Source organism: Myotis lucifugus, unplaced genomic scaffold (assembly GCF_000147115.1).
Source record: "Myotis lucifugus unplaced genomic scaffold, Myoluc2.0 scaffold_0, whole genome shotgun sequence".
Lineage (NCBI taxonomy): Eukaryota > Metazoa > Chordata > Mammalia > Chiroptera > Vespertilionidae > Myotis > Myotis lucifugus.
In genome coordinates this window covers 52,003,876-52,024,125 of record NW_005871048.1, presented here as the reverse complement: position 1 = coordinate 52,024,125, position 20,250 = coordinate 52,003,876, and the positions used below count along the sequence as shown (strand labels likewise).

The window sequence follows — 20,250 nt, the reverse complement described above, 5'->3', positions numbered from 1 at the left end:
GTTTATTATGAAAAATGAACAGAGCACTTTCAATCTTTTATTTCTGAAAAAGTCTGGGATTATCTGGTTCCATAAAGATAAGGCAAAATACAAGTGGAACCTACACATGATTTTTGTATAGTACATTCTTAATCATCTTCTCAACCTCTTTTATGATCATTGAAAACAACAGGTTTAATCAAGTGTTCTACCCCTAAAACCAATTTTGGTCAGTTTTATTTTGCTAAGAAATCATTCTAGTTTTCCAAATCTGTTGCTCTTGATTGTAAGTGGTAGTCTTCTTGGTCATTATCCTATAAATGTAGATACATCTTTATCCTCAGCCAAATTCTTGGATATTTTTGGCTTTTCTCTTTTTTTCATTAATCTGAACTGAGTTATCAGTCTTATTTGTATTTTTAAAGACAATGCTTTCCTTTTATGTGTTTTTTGTTTTCTACTTGATTACTTGTATTACCTTAAACTATATTTTTTCTAGATTCTGTCACAGACTTAATTTTTAAGATGATAACCAGCCAACTTTATTTATTTGCTTAATAATAAAGACATTTAAACTACTTTAATGAATACAGGTTTTCCAAAACCAGAGAACTTTGTTATGAAAATTTTCCTTTTCAATGACATTTGAAAGACTGTGAATTTACTGTTGAGTTTCTATTTGTTCCCAATTTGTCCAGGGCTGTGTATTTAAATTTCCAAGTCACTTTTATGGAATTTTTCTGAAATCTTTGAATTAATTATGTCCAATTTTATTGATTACCAGAGAACTGTGTATGTAGAATCATTACTTTTTAAATATTAAAGTTTTCATGTGGCCCAAATCATGACTAGTTTTTATAAAAGTGCCACATTTACAAAATATGAAAAAATGCAAATTCTTCATTCAAGTTTACCTTTTATATTATTGAATTCCACTATGTCTCTACTGATTTTTGTCTATCAGATCTGTTGAAATCTGTAAGAGAATTTGGAAGTCTTGTACTTTAATAGTATTTTCCCCACAAGTATTCCTCATATTTTATAGCTTTGACTTTATATTTGTATTTAATCTAATACAGGGTAAATACATTTACTAAAATTCTATCTTCTTTATAAATAATGTCTCTTCTTATCAAATCATCACATCTGGCTTCATCCCAAATGGCCAAAGGAGAAGGCTCCTTTACACAAGTGGAGGTTGACACAGGAGCCAAGTGGCCCTATAGGCAGCCTGGGAGAGTGGCCTTTTTCTTTGCTCTTTTTAAGAAAATAGAATCTAATAAATATTAATATCAAAACTACTAAAACACCAACCTAGATACTATATTGTAAAGAAAATAATAAAGTAATAGAAATTCCATCAACTAGAAAAAAAAATACAGAATGTAAGATTCAGAAAAATCTTAACAGGAAAAAGTTGAGATACTTTTTTCATCTTTCTTAGTACATACTGTAGAAATAAATTATTTACAGCTCTCCTTGGAGCCCTTACACATATGTATAATCTCATCAGTCATAAATTAGTGCACAAAATAAACTGTTAAATTAACACAATACACAGGTCTACAATTCTTCCCAAAGAGTCACATACATACTTAATGAACAACATTTAAAAAAAAAATAGCTTAGGCTAAAATGACATTTTAAAGGATCTAAGGCACAGAATATATTATCTCTAAAAGGACTATCGGCTAATAGAAAACCAAATAATAACATTTATGTGAGATCTACAAAGTATGGTATTACAAGAAGTAAAAATAAACCTCACCTTCTCCCAGTTGAGATAAGCTCTTAAACAGTTCAGAACCTCTCCTTTAGCACGTTGCCTGGCAACTAGCTGCATTGCCTTATTAATCACTGATTGAGAGATAAATATATCATGCCACATGTTTGCAATGAACAAAGTCAATTTTTCTGACTCTGGAAAATCTGTAAGAAATAAAGTAAGGTAATAAACCTTATGATTGATCAAATGAATAAATAACTAAGAGTAAATGTTAGTAATTTCACTTGAACCTTGCAAGGCCTCCTACCCACTGAGGCCCAGCCTCAGTTATTTAAAAATCTGCTTCTCTCTTCTTTTTCCCCCATCCCCTTGACAAACTTTCTTTAAATTTGAAATATAATACATGGATATATATATATATACCACTGTTGAAAAGAGCAATAAACTCTAAAACATGAAGACAAGGCAATCACCCTTTCTCTAGCCTGCCCCAGTCCCAGAGCCCTTCTAATTGGCTAGTGTCATTTCAGGCTATTTTTTGTATGCATTTACAAGAGAACACCCTTGTAGAACACAAAAAGCAATTGGTTTGAAAATATTTTTTTTTTTAAATTATGGATGATAATCCTTTGTTGTAAATAACTTTTTCCACACTGTGGCTTGTCCTTTGTTCAATTAACTTAAGTGAGGTACTGCTAAAATACAATAATATACACTCTTTTAAAGCAGACAGTTGGATGAATTTTGATAAATGAATACATCCATGTAACCTTCACCAGTCAATATATAGAACATTGCCATCATGCCAAATTCCCAGGGTTTGAGCCTTTCCAATGAATCACTTCACCTCAAAACCAGACAACACAGATCTGCTTGCTGTTACTTTAAATTAGTTTGCCTAATTTACATGGAGCACATGTACCCTTTCTGTCTGACTTCCTCTCAGTATAATGTTTCTGGGATTCATCCACCCTGTTGTATGCATCAGCAGTCCACTCCTTTTTTCAGGGGGAGTAGAATGCCACTGCTCATAATCATGCTTGCTTTTCATCACCTACTGATGGACATCTGTTTCCAGTTATGGGATATTATAAATGAAGGCACTGTGAATATCTGTGTACTGGTTCATGTAAAGATATGTCTCTATTTCTGTTGGGTAAGTACCTAAGAGTGACGTTTCTAGGTCATATGATAAACTAATGATTTAATTTTATAAGAAACTATCAAAAGTGTTTTGCAATTTGGTTGTAGCCAGTTCAACATGAAGATTTTTATTCTGTTTGATGTGAAGCCACATCTTTTTGATTCTCTGTTCTACTTGTGAACAGCCTCATTCACAATTCTAGAAGTGATGGATACATTCAATTATCCTGATTTGTAAGCCCACAAACATTATGGTAATAAAAGATTATAAGTCTTTGCAATTTAGATAAGACTTTCTAATATATTACGTTGCATTTGTATATCATTTTACTATTTAAAAATGTCTCCACCGACGATATGATATAATGAAGAATGACCCCTAATCTGATCATCAGTAGAGATTGAAGAAATAGTAGTAAAGGGAAAAGAGAATCAAAGGACAGTCCTCCTTTCCTCTTCTCTGATATTCTTCATGAGCTTATGAATCCATCTCATATTTCTGTCCTTTCCAGCTGATGACACAGTAATGTACTTTACCATTGACTTTAAATCATTCCCTTATCTTGTGTCAACTAGATCTGATTCTAAAGTAGCTGCACAAGGAATGAAACAAATACACAGTAATGAGAGACCCTGTATTCTATATAAGTGAAATGCTGATTTAAGTAAGTTCAAGTCACAGGAATTCTCCTACTGAAAACCAGGGATGGACAGGTATACCTAAGGCTCTACATGCCCTCTGGTAAATGTAAAAATCATTACACAATTTTTAAAAAATACACAGCAATTGCTCAGCTAAAAATATAGAACCAAATATAATGAGGTAAACACACAATAATATATTTTCAGTACAAAAAAAGCCGTCATGTGGAACATACCTTCTTTAAGTAGGCTGTAGCAGAACAAGCGAGCTCTTTCCAAGTCTCCAAGTTGCCGACAAATACCCACATACACTCTGCAGAGTGCATGAATGTAATTGTGCTCCAGAGATATCTTCTGAAGTTTTAGTTCTGAGAGAATAGAGTGAAGCAAGCACTCCGCTAAATGCTGAGGTGGAGAAAAAAAAAATCAAAAGGCAATGTACGATATTTATCTTTAGCCTATGAAAGAAAAGCTAAGTTGCAAAATTTAGCATCTACTGGAAAAATAACACAGGCACTATCAGAAGGTAGAAGAGGGTATTAACTGACCTGCTTAGCAGATAAGCCAAGGGCTCTGGGGAATGGATAAGTTCACACCTGTCAGTTGCCTGTGGTCAGCAGTGCTACAGGTGCTAGAGGCAAATCTGAGCACACCTGGCTGCCTGCTGTCACTCCCACCAATTATAGTGTCTTGGTGTTTGCTACAATTTGTGTGTGTGCATGTATTAAGCCCAATCTATCCTATTCCCTTCTTGTTTTCTCAACTCCAGTGTACTCTACACATTTATCCTGTTCAGATCTTTAAATATGAGGTAACATTTTCTTGCTCAGTAAGAAAAGCATTAAGCAATTTGACATATCTATTTGAAAATAAACATCTTTTCAAAATTACTTAGTGTTCTGTATGCTTTCTGGAAGTAAACAATCTAAGAAAAATATTTATACCATTATGAATCGGAGACTGTGCAGATAACCAATAACGTATGAGTGCATGGTACTGGAAGTCATCCACACAAGGTGTCAATATGGGCATTTAGAAAATATAAGCCTGTGACAGTCCTAATAAACTGTAGATGTGCACAACCCTCATCTTGAAACTGAATACCTGCTGTTTGACTTGCGACATACATTGAGAAGAGGAAACCAAACCCACAGGCTGTCTTTCTGAAAGACTATCAAACTCTCAAATGTGTACATAATACTATTTACAGGAAAAAAAGGCTCTATTATGTGATAAGCATTTGATGCTTTCAAGCAAATAATTTCGAGCCTGTAAACATGTCAAATTCTATGGGACACATGCAATTTTAGTTCTGACAGAATACTTCCTTTAAAATTTTAAGTTATTTGATGAACACAAATGACCAAATCTCTAGTGTCTTATCTCAAATGCATAAAATGCTGGCTAGAAATACAGTATAGGCCTGTTTGTATGGATAACTGTTCATTTCTGAACTAAAACCTCTATTGGGGTCATCTGCCACCTTGACAGCCTGTCCCTGATGAGCAACTCCTAAACTCTCAGATACAGCTGCCACCTACCTTCTTTGTTGTGCTGAAATCATAAACAACTTCTTTCTCTTGATCTCTCATTACAGGCTTTTTGGAGATATTCCCCACATATACATGACTCCGAATGACAGGCAACAGGTCAAAGGAGGACTCTGCAATCTTCTTCAGAGCATCAGCTATGGCTTTATCATGGGACTCCACAGTTTCTTTGGGGTTCAGAGGCAACTGTGAAACCATACTGGCAGCTGGAACAGAACTTGATTCCTCATCTGTCGCTGTGACTTCAACTTGAGGGAGGTTCCTGCGGGGGTGTTTGACTCCTTCTGGAGTGGGGCTTGAGGTTTCTGGTTCCGGGGAACCGCTATCCAGACGCAATCTTTTAGCACTCCTTGGTGTACATGATGACAATGTCCTTTTCCCACCTGAATTTTGTTGGGTCCCCAAATCTCTTGATTTATCCTGGTTATAGTCACCACCAGAGCTGCCCCCTGTTTTGACAAAGGCGGTTGACATGGAAGTGATTGCTTTGAAGCCTGTTATAGCATTGACAGGCCCTGGTAAATTCTGACGGTCACCAGGTGGCCCTCGCGTGAGCTGAATATTCCCTTTGAGGATGTTGAGAGTGCGGGCCCTGGCAGATAACTCTGGGTACATGGTGTCAAGAATTTTAACAGAATTTTCCTGCGGACCAGTCACAGCAGTGTGGGCTGACGCACAGGGGGGCAGTCTGCCAGGCACAGGAAGAGCATGCTTTGGGGTGGTAGCACAAAACTGCAAAGGAGATGATAATATCCTCTCCCCAGCAGGTATAGCAGATGGAGACATAGATGTGCATGAAGGGGAGGCATGTGCTGGATCTTCCAGCAAAGGAGACATCATGGGTGGCACTGGGATCTCACATGATGGAGAAAGCTGGCCAACAGGAGAGGTGGGTGAGGAGGGACTGGAACTTGATATCAGAGGAGAAACTGGGTGTGAAGTCCTTGGAGGCGTGGCAATCAAAGGAGCAAGCAGGGGTGGCAAAGGGGGCCCCACCTCCTGCCGTATTTTACTCAGAGTGTCAGCAGAACAATCTGTAGGGGTAGAGGTGTCAGCATTGGCCAGAATGGTTTGAGTTTGAGGTCTCTGGGTTTTTGTGCTACCTCTGTCCCCTAAAGATGACTGAGAAACTTCACTTGGATTAGTTTCAACTCTGCCTGGTGCTGAAGTCTTTACCAGTTTGTTTGACTGGTCTTTGTTTGAAATCTTTGATCGATTCTTGTTTTTGTCAATTGGCTCCAGTTTTGAGTTATAATATGTGTGATCCGATGCAACAATCTGAGACTCAAAATCATAAATTTCAGAACTAATCCTTACACTAGGTTTCACAGGTCTGTTCCGTAAACGACTTTTATCAAAGTTAGAACTCTGACCACTGCTGGAAATATCCTCTTGGGTGCATGGAAGATTACTATCACAGGGGGGCTCCTGAAATGGAGAGCCAGGGTGGCTGGTCTCAGGGGACTTCTCCGCAGAAATAACAGAAATGAAGCCAGCTCCCGGCTCTTCTTCATCTGGGGAAGCAGGGATGTCTCCAGGGGTGTCACAGAGGATAACCTGGTCCACATTTGGCATGAGTGGTACCCCACTTATGATGGTCCAGTTGTCCCCCTTTTCAATGACTAGATTTTGGTCCTTATTTATAACTTTGGAAGTTACTGTAGATATCTGACACTGAAATGTCCTTTCTGCCTCCTCACAACCAGCACTGTGCTCAGCTGTCTGCCCGTCTCCTGAATAACAACTCTGGGTTGGGGGCTCTGCTAGTTGTGGCAGGACTTCGTCTCCACTGTCCATCAGTCTGGTCACATCTGAGTTATCCTCAGGTCTGTCTTGAGTGTTTTCAATAGATTCCCCATTAGTGGGAGAACTGCCCTTAGCATCCAAACCAGCTGTTGACGGGGATGGATCTGAAGGATGCAACAAGGAGCCACTTGTTTGCTGAGGTGAGACTTGTTCTTTTATGGGTTCGGTTGTTAAGCTGTCATGTATACTGAAGAGCAGTAAATTACTAGCATCTTTTCCATCTGAGTCCTCACAGTTGGACTGAAGTTCCTGCCCAATCTTGGTGAGCACCTCAGACAACGTTTCCAAAGAACACTGAGTGAGTTGACTCGCGTCCTTTAAAGGACAATCATCTTCCTCTGATTCAATCCACTCTTCACAGGTTTTGAGTGTTTCTTCTTCACAGACTTGCTTTCTGTACTTTTCTCCTGATATTTCATTTTGCTTTAATTCTTTGTTCATTTCTTCATTTAGAGTTTCTTTGCTAGAATATTCAGGAGCAGAGTCCCCTGAACTATAATCTTTCAACTGACAACTTTCAAGAAACATAACAACTTCTGACGTAGAAAGTCTATCTATCTCAGAGAGAGTACTGATGTTGAAGTCCTGTAGCGCTGAGGTCAGAGAGCCCACCTCTGTGGAAGGCCTTGTCTCGGCAGCACCAGCATCCGCAGTTCCTACATCTCTGGAGGCCTCGGCAGCATCCTGTTGCTGTTTACCCATCACAGCTTCAGGCTCATTTTCACCCTCACTGCAGCTAGGGGCCTCACTCTCCTCCACCTCAGTATCACCACCCGCAACCTCCCGAATGCCTGTGTAACAGTACAGAGGACCAGAAAGGCTACTTTGGGGGACACCATGTGTTTCTTCATCTTTTCTGCCAATCGCTGGTAAAAAGGCAGTAGTATCTGTAGGGCCCGGACCTTCAGGAGCACAGCCAGGAGTTGGTGATGGCTGCTCCAGAGGCTCCTCCAGGCTTTGCTCTACACTAGGAGAGTCCTTTGAAATGGCCAGGGCTTCACCATCAGATGTGACTGGGTCTCCAGAGGATATTTCTTTAATAGGAAAATCTTCTGACGCTGCCATTTCTGTGGCTGGAGGAAGTTTATCTGCACCCAACCCAGATGAGTCCAAATCTGTGGCATTTTGACATGGACACTGCTCCTGCAGCTCTCCCTGCACGGAGGGTTCCATCATGTTTTGATTTGAGACTGTGATGTTTTCAGAAAAGAAAGATAACTTACTATTTTTGGAACAATGAGAATTTTCTACTGGTAAAGAACCACCTGAAGAATCAAAATCTAGTTTTCTACAAGAGGTGGAACCTTCTGGTGAAGTCTCTTTTGTAGCAGCCACCTCCTTGATGTTCTGGGCCACCTCCTTGATATTCTGGGTTGTATCCTCTCTTTCTGCACATCTTGCTATAGATGACACATTATCAACATTTTCTGTTGCTGAGGCAGGCTCATTCCTATGTAGTCTCAAAGGTTCCAATCTAGCAACCTGCATCATTTCAGGCCTGGTTTGCTTGGTTATAACTGACACTTGGTTAGGCAACAATGATGTTGACTCTCTATTTTCTATGGATGGTATTGCCTTTTGTAACTGATTGTTGGTCTCTTGTTGATGTTCTGATTTAGCTATCAGCATTTCTTCACCACCTCTCCTCAACAGATTACTATGGTGCCAAGAAGTGCTTTTAACAAAACCACTCTTGATCAAGCCAGACTGAGACTCTACCAATGCTGTGAAATCTGACTGACTTGTGAGCTCAGCTCCTGGACCTTGGCTTTCACACTGTCCACCTTTCACGGCTTTCATGAATACTGACTGAGGAAGGGCACACACTTTGGTCATATCTTTCACAACTTTTGTACATTCTACCCCACTGCTACTCTGATCATGAAAATCAGATGCTCCCAATTCAGGGTTCAGAGCATGCAAGCTATCCTCTGGGTCGTTTGCTCCTGAAGAACATTCTGATGGCTCAGACTGCAGACCTGACATGTTTGAAGTTCTAGCTAATTTGTGTTCTGAATGATGCGCTTCAGTAGGGATTACTTCAGAAGGAACATGAGTATCATGACCACCCTTCAACCCAGAGGAAAACTGGGGATTACTGTGGACAGATAATGCTCCCGAGGTAGAAGAGGAAGAAAATTTGGCTTCAACATCAAGCTCTGCTGCATCTATTACATCATCTGCATCTTCTTCAGGTTCAGATGATTCTCCTAAAGCAAACCCTGGCATGTCTTCTCTTTCCTTTTCCAATTCTCTAGAGAGTCCCTGAAGATGATCAGAAACTGATATACAATCTGCTTCACAAGTGGTTTCATTAGTTGGTGTCCACTTAGTAAAGTTTGATTTGGATGATCCAATCATTCTGGATAATGGGGTTTTTCCTTCAGACCTCATGAGTTCACTTAATGGTCTCTTGGCAATGGGAGAATAACACATGTCTGCCTTCCCAAGGGCTGCTTCCTTCCCTTGTGCTATGCCACCAGACAACTTCTCAACACTCTCAATTCCGGTGGGTTTACAAAGTGTTCCCTCAGCTTGCATCGACATATCTATTTCCCTAACCTCTCCTGGTCTTTTTGCCTCACCTAAAATGTCTCTTTTTCTACTTCTAATGAATTGAGATGACACTGCCCAGTGTTTTTCACGAGCTAAGGAGAATGTGGTTGAAGGTTCTCTCAGTGATGCTGTAAATGCCTCAAACCCAACAGTTGTCACTTCATTTACTTTCAATGTGTTTGGAGCTTGGGTGGCTTCATGTGATTTGAGTTTTTCCTCACATGTACCACTTCCTTTATTTTTTCTGGATGAGCCAAAACAATCCTGTGCCTCAGGTGTATCATCTTCTGAAATATACTCAGAACTTCCATGTGGGGCTGAGTCACTATCACTGGAATCTGTATATTCTCCAAAGTAGGTTTCCTTAAAATAAATGAGTTATACTAGTTAGTTAATTAAATACCAATTCAACCAACTAAAATATCAATTAAATGCATTAAAAAAACCAAAGTAAATCCTTCCTGAAGAACCTTTTAGAACACATAGGAGGACAAGTGATTTACTCTCTGGAATCGCTATAATAGCTATAAGGTGGGAAAGTCTCGATCACAAGTATGGCACTGCTCTGCCCTTTTCTAAATGAAGCCCACCTCTTCCCAGAGCTACCCTCACTCACACGTTTTCTCCCATAACAGTTTCTTACAAGTTCCAGTCCACATATGGCCTAGTGTACAATTTGTTCTCCTAACCTCCAAACACTCCTACTTCTCAACTCCTTCCCCATTTTCTGGCTAAAAAGGCTTCTGAGTCTGGCTACACAACCCTCTCTTTTCTTCCACTTCCCAGTCACTCCTCCAGAAATATCTGACTCCAGCCCAGGGCATCAAATGGGCCATCACTCTGGGTGACTACTCATGGACAACTCTCGCCACACACTTCCTTACAAGTGCTATACCTTGGATGTTGTTATTACCCAGACCTGCTCCACCTCTTCCCCTTCAACAGTGTATGCAGTGACAACTCTCCCTCCCACCCAGCCTATCTCTACCTCTGCTCCAGAAACCCTGCTTGACCCTCAACTAGCCCCCTCGTTTGCTAACCGCCTTCACACGTGATCCACCAAGTAAGCAAATTTATTGACCACCTGGCCTTCCTGTTCTGTAAGGAAAAAGGCAGTCTGGGGAAAACTAGACACTGCTAACAGAAACACTCCTACTAAAAGAATCCTTTCTTCCCCCGAGCTGGAATACAGTCATCTGGTTTTCCTCCACTGTCTGGGCACTTGTTTTCGATCTTTCTTTCCTCTTCCCCTTTTCTGCTTGGTCACATATGTATTGACAGTTTCCCAGAGTCTCTCTGGGACTCCATCCTGATGCATCTTGAATGCCTGTGTCTCACCCCAGCCTCCCTTCGAGTACCATGCCCAGGGATCTAAAATGCACACTGCATATGTCGACTTGGAAATTCCACACGCACCTAATATCTAACATTTTACACATTACCTCGCCCAAGTAGGGCTTCTTCTTACATTTGTTATTTTCCAACATCCTTGACTCCTCCATCTCTCCTAACCACCAGAAAGAAAATCTCACCAAAGGCTGCTCATACATCCTCATAACATTTTCCAAACCGGTCCCACCTCTTTAACCACAATGCCACTACTGGGTTAAGGTATCAAGAATTAAGGAAACTGTTGATTTACTGATTTCCCTATGTATGATCTTGTCCCTTTCCTGACCATCCCCACCCGCTACCCATTCATACAGTGACTAAACCAAACCTTTCAAATGAAATTTTATCATCAGGTTCACTTCTTTGGATCCATCAAGAATCTCCCACTGCCTTCAGGATAAAATGGAAAGTCCTTAGGACACACACAGCCATTATGGACCTGGTCTGTGTGAATGTTCCTGTATCAAGTTCACCCCAGTCCTATATCTCTATCAAATGCCTCACTCCTCTTCAGCACTGAGCTATGGTCCGACTTTCCTGAAGCAATTTCCACCCTTCCCCCTCCACCCAGCTTCCATTCAGGACCAAGCTCCTGTCTAAGTCCTCTCCAGCAGGGTGCAATTCCCAGCAGTGAAGTACTCTACTGAGGCTGTGTAATTACCTACTCCTTAAGGTCCGACTGCCACACAAGATTCAACCAAGTGCCAACCATCCCATACCCTATGTTACCTCAGCATTCCTGGAGCCTAGCACAATGTCTGGAACACAACAGACAAGCATGTGTCCTGAATGAAGTGACTCAAAAATATTTAACTGCTCCTTAAGCCAAAAAGTACATAAATCTGTTTCATCAAAACTAACTTCCTAAGAAATTAGGATAAACCATTCTATAAACACACAAAAAGGTGATGCGTTCACAAAATGAATGTGGGAAATTTAGCAACCAAGGTTAATATATGCTATAAAAATGAATTTTACCCATCTCTGAAAAAGTCCATGGCTACAAACATGTATTTAATTCATTCACTCCATATCTGCTAAGTGACAGGCATGAGAGATAAGAACAAACAATAGGAGATTTACAATTTGATTGTGGATAAAGACAAACATTTGATCATAATAGAAAGTGAAAAAAGCCAGACTTTTTTCAATCAACTACATGTTGATCCTAAGGGCACTGGCAGGCTTTTTAAATTCTCTTATTACTCCCTAATAAAATCTGGTCTTATTACCACAAATGTTCTTTGAGTATGGCTAACATAATAGGATGTGCCCACTTGGTGACTCAAATTCAAAGTGTAAACTCACAGGTGCAAGCGAAGAAGGTAAGGTGCCACGGTGTGCAGACCCCAGAGGGGTGATGGTACTGGAGACAAAAGAGGAGGGGGAAGTTTGAAGAAGTCAACTGCAGCTTGAAGATCTTCATCAAAAGAGCGATCATGATCAGAAAAGTCAGCACTGTCCTCCTCATTCCTCTGTAGTAAAACCTCAGGATGCTGGTCATCATTATGGTGGGCTGCTGCACTGGGTGTCTCCTTTCCCACATCTTTACACTCAGAAACGTCACCCTCTATCTCCATGGACTGCTCTGCCTGACATGTCTGCACAGCAGAGGTTCTGGGAGGACTGTCTCCTACCCGGGTGGGCACAACATCTTCCCTGGACTCTCCAGATATGGGCTTTTCTTGGACAGGTTTTCCTGTAGAAAAAAAGTAAATATCAAATATTTACAATATCAGAAAAACTTTTAAAAAATCCCAACTTATTCTAACAGTTCAAAGTGTTTGCAATGTCCAAGTAAAACGTATTTTAAAAAACTGATCCCTTCCTGAAAACTAGCCTATAAAACCTGAACACACTTCATGTAAGTATGCTTCGCTCACAACAAACAGGATGAGAAGACAGGTAGATGGATGAATGGGATTCCCGTGGCTCCTCCGCAGCAGAGCACAGCAGTGTAACAGGCCCTGGGCCCTGAAGACTTGCCCATTCTCTTGGTGAACCTTACGACCAGCAGTACCTGGGAGAAAGTTTTGTGCACGCAGGTTGACAGGGAACACAATTTTCTTTGACAAGTGATCTATAATCCATTGACATCAAGCCTACTCCATTACCATATTTGTACAATGTTCAAATTAAGGAGTCAGATCACATGAATACTTTTTACTCTAAACCACAGAAAAATTACTACAAAAAGCCAATGGTTTTTGGGTCTCGATTTTGGTTAAGTGAGTGGTGCTAATTACTAGTAAAGACCTATGTGTCCTGGAAATCATTAGAAACATCTATTTGTCATACTTTAAAAGCTATAAAAATGTTTTACAGAGGACTCAGGGCTCCTGGGAAAAGTGGTTGATAACAGAGCTGAGGAGTGGAAATACAAGCTGGGCATGAAACATCTTGCAGTGCCAGAAAATAAAGAGGTACTCAGAATAGGATGGAGTATGCGGAAAGAGCCCAGGAGCCAACCAAAAGACAATCCCAATAACCAAAGCTGGGGCAATCTGAACAATACATAATAACAGTGCTAAAGTATAATGCATAAAATAAACTTAATACCCATGAGACTACAGTGGCAGAAATAAGTGAATTAATAAAGGAAAAGCTTTTTCTTACAGAAAAATTTCATTTAATAAATGCAAAAGAAATGAGGGAGATACTATAGACAAAGTAGCCACAATAGCAAATAAGATCCACTGTTGGCTGCTAAAATCAGTGGGCTATAGTTAGAGAGAAACAGAATATTTGCAGAGTGTCAAAGTATCTCCCCAAAGATAATTAACTAATAATAGCTTTACAATGAAGAAACCTGGCAGACACCATTTTAAACAAATAATAAAGGTTCTAACATCCCCAGTGATAATGCATCTTCACAACCCCTCTCCCTGGGTACAGTACCCTAAGCAGAGTGCAATATCACCATTGTGAAGTTCTTGCCATAAATATATGCCTCAATCTAATATGAGAAAACATCAGATAAGCCAAAACTAATAGGTTTTCTACAAAATCATCTGTACTCTCCAAAAAGTAGAAAAAATACGAGAGACAAGGAAAGATGTTTGAACTGTCAGACTGGGGGAGATGAGAAGAATGACGACTAAATGCAACATGGGGTCTTGGAAAAGAAAAATGACATTGGTGGAAAAGCAGGTGAAACTCACATGAGGTTCATTTTTGTTAACAGTATTATTCTAAGTGTTCTGGCTTTGATTATAAGTTACGGAAAATGTTAAACTTCAGGGAATATGAATGAGAAATAATAAGGGGATTTTCTGACTATTTTTGTAACTTTTCTCATATGAAAACAAAACAACAAAAAATAATATATTTTATAATATAAAATTGCAAAGACATTATGTTTTCCCATCTACTTGAAAAAGCTAACATTAAGGAACAGACCTAACCCTTGAAATATTTATTTTTAAAGAAACATTTAATATTACTAAACAAAGAAATGTCCTTTTTAATAACATATTTAACAACATGAAATCAAATATTTATAATAAAAATAAAGTAAGACTATTGACTAATACAGAAAACTGAAATGTTGCCTATAACCTTAGGGAATGTGAGTGACCTTCAGAGCCTGAGAAGAAAACCTAGGTGTATGTTTCTACAGACTTACATCTTCACTATCTGTGAATTCATAGCAGCTAATCTAAGAAACTAGCACAACAACAAAAAAGCTAAGCACTTTATTTTTAAAATATATATTTTTTTATTGATTTCAGAGAGGAAGCTAAACTGCTGGTAGGTGGATAGAACTTATGAAATGATTGGAAAAGCTGTGCGTCCTCAGTCTTCTGCACACACCTGCCAAATACACCTCCACTGTGGGTCCAGCCAGCTTCTTTTAATGTTCTCTGATGAAAGCTACTACTAAAAATTAAAACCCAAATGCATTTACTGAGATTGGTAAAATGTAGGAAAAGGAATCTGGTATAATTAGGAGTACCCATTCTGGCTAGGTCCATTATTTATTACACTGAGACATTAAAAACTAAAGACACACAATAGCCATGATAAACATTTCTACTTTCATGTACAATATGTATTTCTGGAAGTTTCTCTCTCACCTGGGACACATCTGCTGCTTTCACCAGGTGCTCTGTTTGCTGTGTTTATACAGAGCCAGAGTTCCTTCAGAAGTAGTTTTACTTTTCCTGGGAAAGAGAATACAGTATTAAAGACATGTTACGTGGCTCAATGTATGCACGGCCAAAAGATAGTCCTGTGAAATCAGGACTTATTAGGAACACAAAAACAAAGTAACTTAAACATCTTCCCCAAATTCAATTACTGCACATAATTCAGTTAGCTACTGACAGAAAGATCTGCAATGCTCTAGACCAAGCATGTCAAACTCAAAGGCTAACACAGGCCAAATAAACAAGGTTTAAGTTTATGTGGGCCGGAAAAAAAAAAAAAAGCTTCAATTTTTCATAGAAAGGTAGACTTATTTTGATAGAAACATGCTGAGTACAAAGGGCTGAAATAAATGAGTGATCGTTAACATAAAATAACATTTTAATAAATATTAATATTTTTTCTTAAATATTAACTTACCAGACACTGAATAACTGCACAAATTAATAAGCATAACGCAAATCAACCTATTTTTCTTACTCTCCGAAAGTGAAATATTTTCTGTTGCACACACCAAACAAGTCAGTCCAAGACTAATGACGTGGCAATTGGCTTCTAAAATATTCTCTGCTAGTATTAGTAGAGAGAAATGATGCGCCTGCACGTAAGATGCTTAAGGGAAATAAATGCCACACGATTATAGTAATCAGTCATTAGCGAACATTGTAGTTCGTTATTAATAAGTATATATAACAGATATTGTAAAAATTAAGTTATGAAAAGTTTATTAAAACGTTTCTTGTATACCATTATATTGACTGGGCCGCAAAAATACTTGTTGTGGGCCGCGAGTTTGACATGCTTGTTCTAGACAAATATTGATGGCTGAATACAGGGTTTTGTTTGAGGGAAATGGGATTATGTGAGTCAACAGACCAAATCTATCTGTTGTTAATGGCTTTTATTACCTTTATGTATATGTGAAACAAATAAATCTTTGGCCTGTAAGTTTTCTAGAGAGTGATATGGGATCGGGAAGGAAGCGGATATAATGACCAATATAAGAGATTTGGGCTCCATGTATTCTAGAAAGAACAGAAGAGCAGTATCTCTTCAGTTAATGAGGTTATTAGAAAACCCTCAGAGTTGACCAGACTGTAATTAACCTGGGGGCTGCATGGATCATAGAAAAGCCATTAGTAGTCTTAATGGAAAATGAGGGAGACAAAAAGATGTGTGTGTAAACAGATAAACAGAGAGAGATAATCACACAGAGAAGCATATGCTTTTATGAGCAAAGCAAAAACTTTGGAATTTTTTTATAAGTTTTTAAAAGGGTCTGCCTGGATTCCTAAAATAATTAAGAACCACTGGTTCAAGTTGAAAGGCCAATAGTAATTGTAACTAAGACAGGCCCAATACAATTCATATAACATTAAGAATATTAATTATGGTTTTAAAGTGAGTTTAACATTAATGAATACACAAATTCCAAAAAAAATTAAAAGGAAAAATATTCATAAAAGTATTGATAATTTGTAATTAAGTCTGCATAAAAAGACAGCTCACACAAATTAAAATTCAACTAAAAATAAGCTGTATTTCATTTTAGGCCACCTCAAAGTTCTATTACAGTTTCCTTGAACTTAAGTTCTTAAGTTAACCTGAAGCACTTATTAAAAATACTGAAATCTTTAATCCAGTCTAGACCAACCTTTCAAATCTAAATATCTCCAAGAAATCACAAATTTTGAATAGGTCAGCCCTAAGGAAGCCGGCAAACTGCATCACACCAAATAATGAGGTTCAGACAGAGGGACTGGGACAGAGTTGGACATTTCCAACTTCCCCTGAGCCAGTCAACTCTGACAGTAACCATGTGTGAGGCACATCCATTTTTGAGTTCCAAATTCTATGATCAAGCAGCTTATCTATGTTGTGATTTAACCTACCCCAAAGCCTGCTTCCAAACAATGTAATCCCCTTTGCTTAAATGACCTGACCAGGATCCCTGCTTATTAGGTATACCCAAAGCAGCAAACAGGGAACCTTAAAAAAAAAGAAAAAAAGTTACTTTTCTTTTCTTATGGAGTCTATTATCCAGAGCTATAGCTATCCTAATCGAGCATTTTTTTCATTACTTCTAATCTACAAGTAAAAGAGCTATCTATTCCAGGCAAGATAAAACAAAACAATCTTCATTAATTATTTGGGAGAAGAAAACCTCATTAAATTGAACCGCACACCTTAACCCAATCTTTTAAAGCACTTCCTTTATCAAAATCTAAGGCATCTGTCAGTATTTCCGGACTTTTCTATTCCACTGACATGTCAGTTTCCACATGAATACCACACTTCTTAATCATAATAGTTTTATAATTGTTTTAGTATCTGATCAGATTTTTCCTTTTCAAAAATTTTATTATTCTGAACATCTACTCTTCCAGATAAAGCTTCACCATCTGCTTTTTCCCCCACATAAAACTTCAATGGTATTCTAAGTGAGACCATCCTATATAATAAAGAGCTAATATGCTAATTAGACCAGAGTGCAGAACAACCTTCCGAATGACCAGTGGGCCGGGGCAGGGCCGCAAGGCAGCCAGGGCCTCAACGCAGCCGGGGCTGCAAAGGCCTACTCTTGCACAAATTTTGTGCATCAGGCCTCTAGTATGTTTACAAATGCATTTGAGGAAAATTCACATCCTTATCCTTTAAGTCTTTCAATCCAGGAACATGATGTTTATTTATGCATTTGGGTCTTCTTTAACGTTCTTCAGGAGTGTTTCATAGTTTTCCTCACAGAGGCATAGCACACTGCTTTTAGGTCTTTTCCTAAACATCTGATGGTTCTATTGCCATCTGAGAATGGGTTGTTCTTATTCCATTCCTGTTCTAATAGGTTCATAATGATATGTCGCATGTTCAATGTTTACATCACCACTTTTCCAAGCTCCTGTACTTGTATTTCCCAGCTGAGACTTTTTGATTTTTTCAGTCATAACTTTGAAATTCTGACAATTTCGACCTCTTTATTAGTATTTACAGCTCCGTCTTTTGTGTTTTCTCTGCAGCACTGCCTGAAGCCTCCCATATTCACAAATCAGAGGTAACAAGAAGCAGCCTTGCTTTGTTCCTGACAGTAATGGCTCTTATGTTTCACCTTTCTCAAGTGCAAATGTTGTTTTTTTCCTATTATTACCTACCAATTTTTTTATGAGGAATGCATGCTGAATTGAGGTCATGTCATTTTTCTCTTAACCAATTGTTGCAGTATTTCTCAAAGAAATCCTTAAGTCATAATTTGTCTATATTCTCAGTTACTAGATTTGAGTTCTTAAAATTTTACTTATACTCCTAAGTGACAGCTCTCTCTTGAGGATGCATGTACATGTTATTCTTAACTGGCTCTGGTACTAATGTAAGAGAATAGTAATGTAAGAGAATGAGACAGAAAGCACTGACTATTTTTCTGAATTCTAAAACAAATAAAATGATGAAGACATTAGTTTTCACTGAAGGCTTTACCTCTAAAGCCACCTGGTCTTCTATGGTGTTAGAGTTTTAACTAATTTTTTTTTAAATTTCTTCTGGGTTATTTTTCCATTCAGGTTTGCAACTACTCTGATAACTTCGGTATGTTTTCCTAGAAAACAGTCCATTTCATTAACATGATCAAATCTGAATATAAACTTGTGAATTAGGATTCTCTAATTATAATTTTATAGCTTTTGCAGTCCTGATGTTATTGGATGTTTGTTCCTTGCTTTCTTGATCAGACTTGCAAAGCTACTGTCCATTTCACCAGCATTACAAAGATCCACCAATTGCTCTGAATGGTTTCAAAGTGTTTAGTTCCTATTTCATTAATTTATGTTTTCATCTGCATCAACTGTTTCCTTCTATTTTCCTGATGTCTGCTGTATTTTCCTATCTTCTTAGTCACTCATTTTCTGTTATTCTTGCTTTCTAAAATAATCACTGGAGACCACAATTAATTCCTTTGAATACCATTTGGAAAAATCTCAAAAATTTAGTAAATACCGCCCTACTGTTGTTTCCAAAAGTTGAGTATTTTCATTTTTATCTTCTGTTATGAAAGATTTATGTGCTTTCAGTTACCAGATAGATTTTGAAAGGCTTTTTGGGGGCATGTAAGAGATAGTTTTACTAGTATCTTATTAAACAACAATATTTTAATATCTCATATTAGATAAGATATTATTAAATAGTGAGCTTTAAATTATTTAAAAATACTTTAAATTCTAGGATTTTAAAAGTCATATCATGTATAACTCATCAATCTTGCAATTATGATTCAAATTATATCTCCTATTTTGTCTGCTTTTCTATTTCTGAGAAACATACTAAAGTCTCCCATGAAAGCAGACTTGGCTACTGCCCTTAGAATTTCCAAGCATTTTATTTGACACTAGAGGCCCGATGCACGAAATTTGTGCAAGAGTAGGCCTTCCTTCCCCCGGCTGCAGGCACCAGCTTCCCTCTGGCACCCGGGACCCGGGCTTCCCTCCCTCTGGCTGCCGGCAGGCATCGGGGACCCGGGCTTCCCTGCGGCCCCTGGCAGGCACCTGGGACTCAGGCTTCCCTTGCAGCCCCAGCTTTATCCAGAAGGACATCTGGTCTAATTAGCATATTATGCTTTTATTATCCTAACATATAAAAACCCAGGGTCCGTAACGTCCAAAACGACCGAAAGCTCGACCAACCAGAAGTCAGTCCTGAAGTCAGTGCTGGGTTGCCGTGATGACCCAGCACTGACTGCTGAGGGGACTGTGGATCAGGCCCAGACAGAGACCTGGAGAGAGAAGCTGGGTCTGATCCGTAGCCTACATAGCAGCTGTTGATCAGCCCTTGCCCTCTCTTTCTCTCCAGGCCTGGCCAGCAGCCGCGCCTCTCTTTCTCTCTGGGCATCCGCGGGGGCTGCTGATCAGCCCCGCCTCTCTGATCAGGCCCGGAGATAGGCACGGAGATGCTGACTGGCATAGAAACCAACCAATCAGAACCAAATCTGGATGAAGTGTGAGGAGCCAATGGCTGCCTAGGAGGTGAAGCTTTTGACACTTACTGGCATAGAAACTGACCAATCAGAACCTAATATGGGTGAACTATGAAGGCAGAACCTAAGGTGGGGGCTGAGGAGGGGTTTTAAGGGCAACAACTGTTTGGTGTAAGGTGTAAGAAAGCGGTTCAATTTTTTAATGACCAGTTTGGCAGTATAGTGCATATGGCTGGCTATCAGTCCAGATATAGGGATTATGTATTTTTGCCTGCCAAGAGCATCTCGTCTTGCTGAAAAAGGCTTCCTTACCCTCCCCCCCATTTAAGCAATCCTATCCTATATAATCTATC

General features: G+C 39.0%; 1 protein-coding gene across 1 annotated transcript in view; it reads right to left on the bottom strand.

Annotated features, from left to right (window-relative positions):
- The window catches only part of ICE1 (interactor of little elongation complex ELL subunit 1), a 47,554-nt gene that overhangs the window by 12,137 nt on the left and 15,167 nt on the right, over positions 1–20,250 (bottom strand). The window contains 6 exon segments of the mRNA XM_023755958.1: positions 1,748–1,908; positions 3,727–3,895; positions 5,032–9,765; positions 12,103–12,152; positions 12,155–12,493; positions 14,871–14,957. Coding sequence (XP_023611726.1) covers positions 1,748–1,908; positions 3,727–3,895; positions 5,032–9,765; positions 12,103–12,152; positions 12,155–12,493; positions 14,871–14,957 — 5,540 coding nt within the window.